A 14,939-nucleotide genomic window follows, 5' to 3' on the forward strand; every position below is an offset into this window, starting at 1 on the left:
ATTTAGTTACTGTAAAAACAAAGAAACAAATTGTACGTTCGCCTAATTAATGGTAACGAAGATTAATTTCAGTTTAATGCCGTGGGACACTACATAATATTTTTCTATACAATGTTATCGAAATATATATAACTCAAAGGTGACTGACTGACACAGTGATCTATCAACGCACAGCCCAAACCACTGGAGGGATCGGGCTGAAATTTGGCATGCAGGTAGATGTTATGACGTAGGCATCCGCTAAGAAAGGATTTTTATCCATTCTACCCCCAAGGGGATAAATAGGGGATGAAAATATTACTTTGTAACGCGAGCGAAGCCGCGGGCAAAAGCTCGTTGGTATTTAAAAACACGGTCCGTGTCTGGCGCGGTCAGTGTCGTGTCAATATAATCAATAAAGCAGTGTTTTTCAATGCGTTTTTGTTGAAATCCCTTAAAAGTTTTGTAATGGGTTCGCGGGGAGTCGTGAGGCATCACTGGAGTTATCAATATAAAGTTGAAAATATATTTTACTAAGAAAATGTAACTTAAAGATGTTTGTAATGACATAATGCTTACCGATACCTATTTATTAAAATACAAATATACCGAATTAATATTTGCATTGGTAAAATATTGGTTACAAACTACCAGGGTAGCAATATACTTCGTGTGGTTTGGGGGTCGTGCCATGAAGAAGGTTGAAAAACACTGACATAAAGTAAATTTATCCAGGTATCACCAAGATGCGACAGTAAATAAGCCCTTCTCAGAATCGTCGAAAATAAACGTCGCTACATAAATGATTTGGCTTTCCTTTGCTTCCCTTAGTTTTTATACTTGTTCCTACCTGCTCAATTATGTAACAAACTAGAATATTTATAATGCCCCTAATCTCCATCCAATTCGCGTCTAACCTAATATAATCACAGTAATATATTCACATTAATGTATACAAAAACAAATAAAATAAAGCTATCGCTACCTGTACAACAACAGCTGTAGCTGAGTGACTGTAATCCCAAGTATGCTACATAGTTATAATTTTTATACTTGAAATTGGTATTTCTTCCCTATTGAACATTCTTCCCTTCATAGACTTTTCGTTTCTGTCCCTGTAGTTCCGGGATCAGTCGGCTACGGTATCCTCTGCCTGTCGTAAGAGGCGACTAAAAGGGGGCTTTCGGGGTTGCGGACGGCAAGAGTGGGAGGACTCCGGTTGCGTTCCTTTGGAGATCCCGGAGTCCTCTACGCAGCGCTGAGGACGGTCACCGGGGGGTATCGGTACCGTCGGGTATCTTTTGAAGGTTTGCCCCTCGTCAACAAAAAAAAAAAAAAGACTTTTCGTTTCAATTCGTTAGAGTTACTTGTTATCACCATCATTTCCATATCACGCGTGCTTACACTCGCAGGCGTGTCCCACCGACATGCGTGCCACTTACATCTTATTGTATACGTATAAACGGGACACGAAGCGATTGCGGCTAATTCACATGTGCGTGTGTGACGTGCGTACATAAACATGCGCGACAAGAAAAGCACCCTTATATGGGGCACATCACCGTGACAATTCACATACTCGAATGTCTGAAATCGTGATTTGAACATTCCAAATTATTTGAATGTTTATAACGTAAAAAAATTGTTTCAAATCAACGCATAAAACAAAGTGCAACTTTAACAATATAATTCACTCAACATTCACTAAACTAAGTCATAGTCTTCAAAACTAGAATTCATGGCGCTTGAACTCTAGTATAACATCGCATACTAGTCGCAGCCATACAACCAGACGACTTCCCTTCAAGTAGGCGGCGCTATATTACAATTGACTTGATACATAAAAGTGGTTAGTTCTTCCCCATTGAGTTCCTCGTCCACTTCTCGGAGACTAGAGTTGGAGATGCTGCGCGGGGAACCGTAGGAGTCTGACAGCTCGTTGGCACGACCCTGTCGCCACTGCCAGTTGCCACTTGGCACCTCGTTCACGATGCTCAAATCTCGGCGGCTGTAACACTGCAACAATACATTTTTAGTTTACTTTCATTATCTTCTTCATTATCATTAAGGAGCTATTAATGTCCCATTAAAGCTGGGGTGGCCAGGCGCATTTGCATAAACCCCACACATTCTGAGAGGAGACCCGTGCACAGTAGTGGAACGGTATTGGGTAAATGACTGAACATTGAAAAAAAGACAGTAAAATACGTTAAAAACCCTGATGGTGATTAAGATTCGGCTTCTTAATATAGGGGTTCAAGGTTCAAATTCAGACAGGAGTAATATTCAATTTACATTTCCGCTTCCGAACGATTGGAATTCCAAGCACGCCTCTTACTTTCCCAAATTATGTGGGTATTTGAAATTCATTATAGCTTGCTCTAGGTAATAGTTGCTAAAACTAGTGCTAACGCATTAATAGAATGAAAACATCATTATAAAATCTACATATTCACGAGTTCTGAATAGTATAAATTATCAACAAACTCCTGACTTCCTAGGCTACCTTGTTGTCAACGGGCGTAAAATATATATACTACCCAAGTGCGGATTTTACAATCCTATGAAAACTTTTTATTTTAAGGCTTAATGGTACTTTTATTGTCGCTACATCGCACGCACGTCTCACACGCACACATGAAATAAGCCTACAGTATGCTCATAACCCATGTGCTTGTCTTTAAAACGATATGAAGCAAGTGGTACGCGCGCGTGTGGACCATGCGTGCGAGCGTAGCCACGCATGACAGGGAAGGGGACCGAAGATCTCCTTGTGTTTTTTAAGCTTTGATAAGTAAAGATACTTCGCCGCCCTGAAATTGAATGAAGCCACAAAAAGGTTGATTTGTCAGATATTTTTTTGAATTATTGACGAATAAAAAACATTTTTAGAGAAAATTACGAATAAATAACGAATACTGCGTAATTCACATAGTAAATAAAAAAGTATTTCAAATATATCAGGGACAGTTTAGCACGGAGACGTGGCAAACCTTTTTTTCGCAATTATTTCAATTCTCAAAACTGGTTACATTTTTTTGAGTAATGAGTGATGAGGAGTGAGTGAATATTTACTAATCTATGCCGTTAAGTAATCACTAGTCCAAGTATGGGAAAGAATCTATGTTCGGTTTCAGAAAGAATCCCTATTCTCTATAGTTCTACGGAGTTGGTTACCGGCAGTGACTTACGATTTTGTGGAGTGCGTGCTCGCTTGCTACTTCAACCATATAGAAAGTTTATTATGCTAATTTTAAAAATACAATACAATTCTATCTTTAAGAGATAAAAATAACAAGTCACGTAAATAAACATTCCATCCATCCTACATTCACTAGCACGAATACAAATTCCTCTTGTTTATAGCATTTCTGTTCGTCATTTCCTCGTCGTAATATTTTACGTCATCATTTTATATTTCTAGATATGACGCCTACGATTCGTTTAAGTACGTCACTCGCATGATTGTTCGTTCCAACTCGACTTTATTGTTTTTCGACAGCGGAAGGAATAAACCTTATATTTAACGCTTTGTTTGCTGACAACCAATTGTTTTATGCATGTTACATTGTGTACATAAGATTGATATTTTCCGTGTATTGATGGTGTTACTTTCATAGAGAAGGATATGCGCTTTTTAACACGCTTTTATTATCTTGGATTGTATGTATGTATGTAACAGAGTAACGGAATTTTTGAACCCGATTTCTATCCCCTTTAAACGTTCAGTTTAATTCAAAATTTTGAAGAATTATCAAAAACCGATGACAATACACGATTTTAATATCCTTCTCAACATCCTCAGGATTAACGATTTTCGAGGCGAGAGAAAGTGCCTTAAAGAAAGTTCACGCAAAGTTACTAGATTGATTTTTAGTTTTGAAAAATAATAATGTTATTTCCCTATAACTCAAATGTTCAGAAACATATCTATAATGCCATCTTGCAGAATGATTTTTAGGATTCCGTACGCAAAGGGTAAAACGAAACCCTCCGCTGTCTGTTCGTGAGTCACTGGGCTTTATCTCTTAAATCGTAATAGATAGACACTTGATTTTTTTACAGACGATGCATAGTTATGATCGCTTTAACAACAAATACTAAAAATTAATAAAATAAATATAGTTCAAAAAACTAAAAAACACGCTTTTATGATAAAATCAAGTAAAAGTAGAAAATTATTTTCATTACTTTTTTGAACTATATTTATTCGGTTTATTTATAGTGTCACGTTGTGTTTCGTGTGCAGAATATCCACGGCCACAAATATTTTTAATTAATATCAACTGTGTTAAGCGCTACTGTCTTCTGGTTAAAGGCCGCGACAAGGAAGAGACACGTATAAGATGCGTTCTGTAGGATTCGAATTCTATCTGGAGTTGATAATTATTGATGTTAATGGGGTTCAGTTACCACTTACCAGGTGCACTGCATGCTCGTTTGCTTTTTATATACAGTATAAAAGTAGCAGACGAGCATGCAATCCACCTGATGTTAAGTAACTACTGCAGCCCATGTACATCAACAATCAACCCCAGACAAGTCCAGATTCCCATACTTAAGGTCGGCTGATGCGCCGCGAGGACTAAGCTGGAATGCCTCGGAAAAGTATGCCTTCTTTTTTTTATGAGGGGCAAAACCTTCAATAGGTACCCGACGTCATGGAAGTGACGCCGGGTTGTTGTGGGATTGTTGATTTTTACCGCACTAAAACCCCCCGGTGGCCGTCCTCAGCGTTTGGTGGAGAACTCCGGGATCTCCAACGGAACACAACCGGAGTCCTCCTAACGCGATGCCCTTCTATCGGGCTCTGCCCTGGGGGAGCAACGGAAAAGTATGCCTAACACTGCTGTTATTAGGCAGAAATAGACTTGGCGGTAGTGCCGCCGGAGTCCAACCACAAGGATTATGCCACCTTTAAACTTTAATAATACAAAATATCGTTATTAAGATGCAATCCAAAATTATGTCACACTTGTTAAGACATTTCCCATTTCGTTGTGACAAATAACCCCGCTGAAATAGCCACGAATCAACAATTAATTTATTCGTAAGCGTCCCCTACAATTGGAATATACATCTTGCGAATAATGCGGTTATAACGATAATAAATCTAGATCCCAATCCAAACATAAGGCATAATGGCCCTATATATTATAATAAGAGCCGTAATTGTGTGGTCTGGTTAATGTTCCTGTTTTAATATTGCTTTACTGAGATTACGTTTTTTTTTTGGAAAATTGAAGTGACAAACGAGCTTGCAGTCCATGATGTTAAATGGCCAATGCCGCCTTATATACGTGTAACCAACTCTATTTAGAATAGGAATTCAATCTGAACCCGATCACAGATGAGTTACCACTCCTGAGGTCTAAGCTGGTCGCCTCTCACCAATTTACCACTTTTATTATTCCCGCACACAATACAACTCAAACGTCAAGAGCATTCCTTTCTTTATTGTGCTAACTTATACAATCGTACCAGCCAGTGACTATATAAATAAGAAGTTATTATTATAAAAATAACACATCATGAAAATAACACAAAATAATTAATTAAAATAATACTAATAATAAAAGAATTTGAATAGATTTCTAACACAAAGATGCATAATGATATGAGCGAGACAGCACGAGTTCAGTCGCCATTTATGAATCTACTCTTTAACGATTCTACCTACAAGCCACTTATTTTCAGGCGGATGGGGTTTCAGCGAGTTATTTACTGTAACGTAAGAAGTGTGCTTAGGAAAAGTAAACACTTAGCCATCGTTAATAGAGAAAACAAAAAGACGGGGAAGAAAATATAATTTACCCCAGACAATGATTAAGCAGAAAAATGAAACCAAACAAACATACTACCAAATATTATATGAGAATACAAAATAATAAAAAGAAGAAGCACTATATTTATATTTAGATAATGTAAGTGATGTGATAACACAGTGGTTAGAAGTCGGTCTTTCAATGGGTGGGGCAAAGATTTTCAATCTTTCAATTAAAAAATTAAATTCTCTAATTTCTCAAAATTACTTATATGAGTATTAGAAATGAATTATCATATGCTAAAGCAAAAAATGATAATTACTTAAACCTGCACGACTTTTCTTCAAGAGTTATTTAAAAAATCTCAAGACTGTGTGAAGCCTAGCAATCCACACAGAGCCATCGCGATGAATTATAGAAAAAAAACCCCTCATTCTGAGAGGAGATCCGCACCCAGCAGTAGGACACTTGCGAGTTGACGAAGGCATAACAAATATACATATTCTATTAAATTATCAATAAGGAAACTACTACGGAACCCGACGCTACAAATTGAAAGAAAACAATTTCGTTTTCATGCTAACAGACATAATGACACCAGGAAGTAAATTACAAAGACAATAAGAAACGCTGCAATATTACTTCAGTACTTGCAATATCGCGTAGCAATATTATGTTCTACGTATTATATTAGTACAGGGTTTCTCAAAGCGGGAAACTCTTTGGGGTACGCGACAATTTTCTTAATAGCGGCTACTTCGCTAACTTGAAAAGAAAGCAAAATTGCTCCTTGAGTCGACTCAATTTACGACAAAAAAGAAGTCCCTCCATTATATTAATTAATATAAAAATATCTATTGTTCTTTGTGACGGTATCTTTAATACCTTATTTTCTTCTTCATTCAGCCAGTTCTTAAATGGGGTTCACCGTTATTTTAAACTTGCAATACATAGCGCTATAAGTTTGAGAAACTCTGTCTTAGTACATAAAAGGCATTGTTATGTGCTTTGTTTATCATTAAACATGGCTTAAGTTCTCCATTAAGAGAATATGCAGCCAAGATCCACTTCCTAGAAACTATAAGCTTTCAAGACCAAATGTAAATTCCACTAGCCGTAACGTTTTGCGACAAGTAATTTTGCAGAAAATGCGTTTTCATTTGGAAAAGCTTAGTCGTTTAATGAAGATATACACTGAATAAACCTGCAATACATATTGCCTGGCTATTTGTCGTCAACCCATTATCCCCATTGCTGGATACGGTTCTTCTCTTGTAGAATGGTTAAGGCCAAGGTTTATCTCACTAGTTATATGCGATTTTCTACCAAACCTACTTTTTCGAAAAAAAAATTAATAACTCAATCGTCTACGTTTCCGTACGATGTATGCCTTCACCTTTAAAGCAAGTGATATTTTATTTCTAACTAAAACTTTATTTTAAATACAGGTCTATGTATTTCTAACGGTATCCAACGTCTTTACGAACACTAATAAAACTGATTTAAAACACATTTAATAATTACATTGAAAAATAATGATTTATTTTTATTTATATACATTAAAACAACTTATTGAAATGAATTATTTAGTGTCTTAAGACCACGATTTTAATTACATCCTGTCTGTTTATTCAAACGCCGTGTGCAAAAACAACATGAATTTATGTGGTTCTTTTTCACTTGTAAGGTCTTACTTAAATACTGTAATTACTTTGTTTAGAATTGGTCAAAATTAACCAAAGGCAGATCTTGACTTCGCCGTTATGTAACTTTTATTCATTTTTTTTATGATATAGGAGTAGCAGACGAGCATGCAGTCCACCTGATGGTAAGTGGCTACTGCCGCCCATGGACATCTGTAATCAACTTAAGAATTAGATATACCTACCTGAGGTGGGCCACAGATGCGCCGCTACCCCTGAGGAACGCTGGAAAGCCTCGGAAAAGTCTGTCTCCCTTACCACACCCTTCAAACCGGAACACAGCAGCGCCTAACACTGCTGCTATTAGGTAGAAATAGGTGTGCCGGTGGTGCCGCCGGAGTCGAACCACAAAGGGTTCTACCACCTTCAAATTTTTATAATAGTGGTTTAAACCGTTATTAAGGCAGTAATAATATGTAGGTATGTGTAGGTTCTTGTTTGAAGGGTGTGGTAAGATAGATATACCGATCCGAAGCTTTCCAATCTATTCCTCAGGGTAGCAACATAGATATCTGCGGCCGAACTTATATGTAAGCTTATTTCGGGTTAATTACGTCACGTTTCATCAGGCAGCATGCTCGATTTCTTCATCTAAATCTTATCTGGAGTAAAAACACTTCTATATTATTTAAAAGTGTCATACGTTCAAAGCATATTTGTTATTTTCTCCATACAACAAAATGCTTCTCCAGCAAATTAATATGTAGTGTAACTACTAAATGTATAAATCTATAAATTTAAATATCAATACATTGTAATAGTATATAAATGAAAATTTAATTGCAACACGTAAAAAACATAAAATTGTATAAGTCATATAATTCATTAACTGTACAAAATAAATCATGTATGTACGCCGGACAAACAGTCCCAATTTTATATAGGTAATTTCGCCGCTCTCTGCTCGTTGCGCAGCTCTCGTGCGCAGATCTGAATGAGCGGCGCGAACGCCATTTTGCAATACGATTGAATGTAAAAGAAACAGTTCTCCATTGGCGCCAACGAATATATAAAAATATAAAAAGCTTGCGATAAATTTCTGGTACTTAATTGAGGGTGATAGATTATACGGGACCCAACAGGCACATTTATATGCCATGATGTCACATTAACTTTGAAATTACCTCATATTATATTAACTTTGTTATTAAAATAACGCCTCTATTACAAACGTTATAATCGTCCAGTAACAACAGTCGCGCGAAGATTTTTGTTTTACGAAGCGGAAATAAGTTTTGAAACTGTGTTTGAAAAATTAGCAAAATTATAAATAACAATCAAAGTAAGCACGCATATTTTAATTCATAAAAAGGAGGCTTTGACCTTATTAAGAACGATTATGATTTTATTGTGTGGTTACAACACAAAAAAAATATATTTTTGCAGAATTAATTAAATAAAATAATAACTGTTTTTTGGTATTCAAAGTACACTAATGAGTAGCTGTAAAAATTATTATCATATTATAATACAAATAACATTTTTAACTTGCGCGTAACGGACAACAAAGTAATTAAATCTTGAAAATAACCAGCAGTTTCATTTTTCAAATAGATTTTCTTCAAATTAATGGATGCAAGGAGTGCATAAGTTTATATAGTGTAGAAATGTTACGATTTATTTATCGCCCTTTGGACTTCCACCAATAGATATACTACGAGTATATTTAAGAATAAGATCAGTTGACTATGTTTAATTTGTGCATTGTATATCTTAAAACTGCGTCTTCTGTTTCTTATCCATAAATAAATAAAATGAACATTTTCACTAAAAGCTTTTAAAACTTAACCTTTACTAAAATAGCAAAACAATAAAATGACAGGCTCTAACCTCACCTGCGCTCGGGGCGGCGCGTCGCACAGCTGCGTCGTGGCGGTAGAGAGCCGCGTCAAGATCCGCGGGTTGCGACGCACGCTCGCGTTCGCCGCCGCGCGTTGCCGCTGCGACGCTAGCAGCGCGCTGTACGTGCGTCCTAACCGCGGACCGTCGCGGTGGCACCACGCTGACAGCGTCATCTAAACAAAAATTATAGTTTAAAACAGACTTCTTTGTGGCTCCACGGTGATAGCGTTATCTAAACAGAAATAAATTACAATACAATAGCAAACGAACGAATGTATGATACATATTTTATTTTTATATGAATGTATATTACTACACTCATGTAAGTGACGTTGTCTTTTTTGAGAATAAATTCTTTAAACATAAATTATCGTTTAAAACACGCTTCTTTGTCGCTCTACCTTGTGAGCGTCATCTAAAAAAAAATTTAAAATACACTTCTTTATGGCTATACTCTGTTAGCTGCATGTAAACAAAAACAACTTTATCATTTAAAGCACACTTCTTAATTACGCAAAGCGCAAAGAATCTTCAAAGCCGGCAATGCTGACGACTTTTCTGACGAATATCTTAACTACCATTACTATTATTACTGTACATTCCCAACACGTAGCTGCTCTGCCTTATCACTTGATTTAATTAAAAAATAATAAGCCTTTGGTTTAGATGGATATAGATTCGCAAATGAAAATGTCTGTCTAATAAGATTCCTATCGTATCCACCTGGTATGGCCCCGAAGTAACATTAATTTTATGCGTTAGCTCTACGGTTCGTAGACTTTGAAAGGTCAACAAACATATTATGCTGTTAGCAGCAATTACGACTGAGCAATATGACTTAACTTTTTATATTTAACTAGCTGACCCGGCAAACTATTTATCAAATATATTTCATATAAAATATAGCCTATGTTACTCGTGGATAATTTAGCTTTCGAATGGTGAAAGAATTTTTGAAATCGGTCCAGTAGTTTTTGAGCTTATTCATTACAATCAAACAAACAAACAAAGTTTTCCTCTTTATAGTATTAGTTATTATAGATAATGATAATTTACATCCTCAACGAAATGTAATATGATTAATTAATGTCGGCGTATTATACATAGACAATTAGGATATTTCGCTCAAATACAAAACAAAAGCACATGTAGAGCACATCTTGTCATAATGGATATTGTTAATTATTGTTCAGTTATTATCAATTTATCATAGTCATGACGTTTCCTTATTTTGGTGAGAACTCACGGAGCGTTTTTTCTTCCGCGTCCGCCACGAATAGCTGTTCTGTTATTTCAAAACTCACAAGACCGCACTTTCGTGCGATTACGTAGCCGCCGCGGTTCGGAGACGCCCGCAAATTCGGCGGAACCACAAGTTGGACGGAAAGAGAAAAGACATAAGTTACCGACTTTTACGTCGCTTTTCCTGCCACGGGTGACACCCACACAAATGAATTAAATCGGTGCAGTCTCTACATGATAGAATGAAAGTTAGGGCGTTTTTCCTGTCGTGCGTGTTTACGCCCGCACGCACACGTGACACCCGCATCCTACGGTTCATACGTACACGTATTCTGGTTACGTATCACTTGCACGCGTGACACCCGTATGTGTTATGTGTACACGCACACGGGTCGCGAAGAGACTGCAGCGAATTAATTCATGTGTGCGGGTGGAACACGCTTGCGGGTCTAAATACGCACGACAAGAAACGCTTCCTCAAACGCGTGCGAATGAGACGTGCGTGTGAACGTAAACACGCGTGACAGGAAACAAGTACGCACGTCGTGAAATTAAATTGCATTGTAAAATCTACATTTTACCTACATTTGTTTGGATTTTTGTATTTCTGTGGGTGTTACAGTTCATATTTATATGTGTGTTCTATCCGACGAAAATTCCTTTTAGTATGATAAATAACTCACGATCAACCCTTTACTATCCCATTGACGGACACGGTTCTCCTTTTAGAATGAGAAGGATTATGGCTTATAAATAAGTGTAACGTATTATTTACTTTAACATGTTATTATTTTGTAAATGTATACTTAACGATAGGTAAGTAATTAATAGTTCGTTATCTTAGGCTTGTAGTATAATATATCAGTTCCATTATTTTTTATTTTAATGTTAGATATGTTTAATTTCTATATATCTTATATATAAAATTTTAGATATGTTTAATTTCTATATATCTTATATATAAAATTCTCGTGTCACAATGTCAGTTACCGTACTCCTCCGAAACGGCTTTAACGATTTTCACCAAATTTTATAGCATATTTAGTAGGGCTGAGAATCGGCTACTATCTATTTTTCATACCCCTAAGTGATAAGGGTTGTTCACCCTTAACATTTTCTATTTATATGGCAACACAACGTTTGCCGTGTCAGCTAGTTGTTATATAAAACACACTGTTTTATCTATATACCTGGATATTTATAGATATTGTTAGATATTGATAGATATTGTTATGTCTACTTCGTGAACATTACCTAAGTTCCATTATAAATTGGAACTTAGGTAATGTTCACGAAGTAGACATTTTAAATTTCATATAAATAGTTTTGTACACAATTTAATATATCAACATTTACACACATTTATATCAAGATCAAGATAATATACATGTTAACTTTACATAAAAAATATAATGACCTTTAGTGAGCATGTCAAAATTTAGTTTTTATAAGCAGAAACAAGATTACGGACAAACCGGTCGAATTTTTTGTTGGTTGCATAATAACAGTCTACTGGTCTAAGATATACCCATATATTAATAAAAACATTCGAATTATACTCAGAAGGCTGTATTTAATAGTTTTTGGTAGATTATCATATATTATTTTTGTACGATTTTTTCCCCTTAGCTCTGTGTTCCTACTGCATAGATAGAGATAGATATGCATGGATTCCCAAAGTTTTAACGTATTTAAAAGAAAAAAATGTGAACCGTCACGGGACGCCTGGCAGATGTGAAACATCGACATTATTTTGTAAAAGTAATATGCAGAAAAGAACATATTGTGATAGGAACCAAATATGTCATAATGATAAAATAAAATATTACGATTTTTTTCCAGATAACGATGACTATTTATTGAATTCGATTGCGCATGGCGACGCGTCGCCACACCGTACACACTACTGTATATAGACTGTATGTAGAATTTTAGATCGCTGGTTTCTAATCCGAAATGAAATTTAGAACTTTGTGCATTAGTGACAATAGTATAGGTGAATAAATGTATAAATACCGTAGAGTGGTGCGGTGCTCCCTTCGGCGACCGATCGACCGTGATGCACACACACTCGCGACTTCCAAATAGGTCCCCAGGACCCCGTAATAAATATAAATTATATTATACGTCCCGTGACGAAATCCGAATACCGACTGTCCGTACAATGTGTGTTATGACAGAAACGTCAACCTTTTAAATTTTGAATTTACTCCTTTTATTAACACGCTTTTATTAGCTTCAGACGTATGTATGTTGGTATGTTGGTATGTTAGTATGTAACGGAATCTTTGAACATGATTTTAACCCCCTTCAAAACGTCGGATTAACTCGAAATTTGGCATACTTATTAAGGACCGATGACAATTCAATATTTTAAACATTAATTATTTTGTACCATTGTCCTTATCAACATCCTCAAGATTAACGATTTTCGAGGCGAGATTGTTCAAGCACCTTCAGCAAAGTTCATCGCAACTTTAGATTGCAAATAATTATTGCTATTTAGTTTCAATAGGCGTAACTTTTATATCGTGATTTTTAGTTTAAAAAATAATAATGTTATTTCCCTATAACTCAAATGTTCTGAAACTTATCTATAATGCCCTCTTGTAGAATGATTTTTAGGATTCCGTACTCAAAGGTTAAAACGAAACCCTCTGCGGTCTGTTCGTCTGTCGTTGGGCTTTATCTCTTAAATCGTAATAGATAGACACTTGATTTTTTTACAAACGATGAATAATGGTGGTCGCTATAACGAGAAATACTAAAAATTAATAAATAATTATAGTTCAAAAAACTAAAAAACACGCTTTTATGATAAAATCAACTAAAAAGTAGAAAATAATTTTCAATCTAAGAATCAATTAAGGAACAGTAAATAGTATAATTGTGGAAAAAGTGTGGGGTGCTCCATTTATCAGGTTCGAAAAGCACCCCACGGCATGCGTCGCCACGCCAGAAATCGGTTTTACGTGCGGCTATAGATGTTTCACATCAAAAATACAGTATGTCGTTTTCTGTAACTTTATCATTTACAATGAATTCCTACTTTTTGTGAACGTAGCGCATGCACAATTTTGAAAAAAGTAATTCATGAAGACGTTGTCTAACATTATATAGATACCCAGATTTAAATATTCTAATATATTAACGGAAATTCACGAAAAGGTGAACGATACACACATCAAATTAATTAAAGTTTATTAATTTACCTACACAAGTATACGCATATTAATCTTGCTTCAAATTCTAAATTATAACATTCGTGTTTCATTTTATGTGTAAAATAATAAAATTATAGACAAAATGAACTTAATGCGACAATGATTTTTGTAGCCTTATTAAACAAGGCTTTTATATTAGGTATTTATACCTACCTACTAGTACTTCTGTACCTTTTTTTTTGTTTTCGAGGGAGAAACTTTCACAAGGTACTCGACACCGGGGGAGCGACGCCGGGTTATGTGGGATATTTACCGCACTAAAACCTCCTGGTGGCCGTCCTCAGCGCTTGTTGGAGAACTCCGGGGTCTCCGACGGGACACAACCGAAGTTCTCCAAGCGCGATGCCCCGATCGGGCTCTGCTCTGGGGAAGTGTTCGCTCCTCCCACAACATCTGGTGATTACGACGGTATGCGACCACGCATACCGCCGTCCCTCCCGGGGTAGCTTACTGGACGATTCGAGTTCCTACTCTTACCGCCCGCAACCCCGAACGCCTCCTTTTAGTCTTACGACAGGCAGGGGATACCGTAGCCCTAATCTAGTCCCGGAACTACAGGGAACGAACGAGCTAACGAACATGAGACCAATTTGATGACTAATGGAAACTGCAGCCCAAAAATGTGTTTTAGCTTGAAGCCTCATATTAAGCTAGCGCGCATCCGCACCCATCCACGGTAACACAAAAAACTGCTTTATACTATACACATAGGTTTGGCGATGGTACTACCCCTACCAAACCATGGCTCTACCACCTTCCATACCTTTGTAGTCGAACCACATACCTCCCACCTTTAAATAGAATTACACTTACATTATATTTATAAAAAATATTCATATTATCCCAACATAAACCCTCAAAAGCATTTCTAAAATGGTAAGCATATTCCTGATATGAATATCTCTGATATGAATTCCATTTTGATAAAAGAGATAAGTTCAGATGTACTGTTATTACGTACACCCGTATCGCGAAGTAAGTGATGTTATGAAAAGGGACATCCCAAAGGTTAACTGGGCTTACAAACAGATGTTACTTAAATTATTAGGCGTCTTTGACCGCAAAACTGTTAACATTAAATCTGTACCATAAATTAAATTGAAGTGTCTGTTCGTATCTTCAAAATAACAGCATATAAGAATTCCTATAAAATCATAGATTACTAAAGATACTTCGCCGCCTTG

General features: G+C 36.3%; 1 protein-coding gene across 1 annotated transcript in view; it reads right to left on the reverse strand.

Moving 5' to 3' along the window:
- Positions 1–1,394: 1,394 nt before the first annotated feature.
- Positions 1,395–14,939, reverse strand: part of Pbanr (pheromone biosynthesis activating neuropeptide receptor) — a 104,768-nt gene continuing 91,223 nt past the window's right edge. The window contains exons 5-6 of the mRNA XM_073082779.1: positions 9,283–9,462; positions 1,395–1,995 (exon numbers count right to left, since the gene is read on the reverse strand). Of these exons, the coding sequence (XP_072938880.1) occupies positions 1,783–1,995; positions 9,283–9,462 (393 nt within the window). The 3' untranslated portion in view covers positions 1,395–1,782. The remainder of the gene's footprint in view (positions 1,996–9,282; positions 9,463–14,939) is intronic.

This window comes from Epargyreus clarus, unplaced genomic scaffold (genome assembly GCF_041222505.1).
Source record: "Epargyreus clarus isolate Ecla_fem2 unplaced genomic scaffold, WU_Ecla_fem_2.2 ptg000018l, whole genome shotgun sequence".
In the NCBI taxonomy this organism is placed as follows: domain Eukaryota; kingdom Metazoa; phylum Arthropoda; class Insecta; order Lepidoptera; family Hesperiidae; genus Epargyreus; species Epargyreus clarus.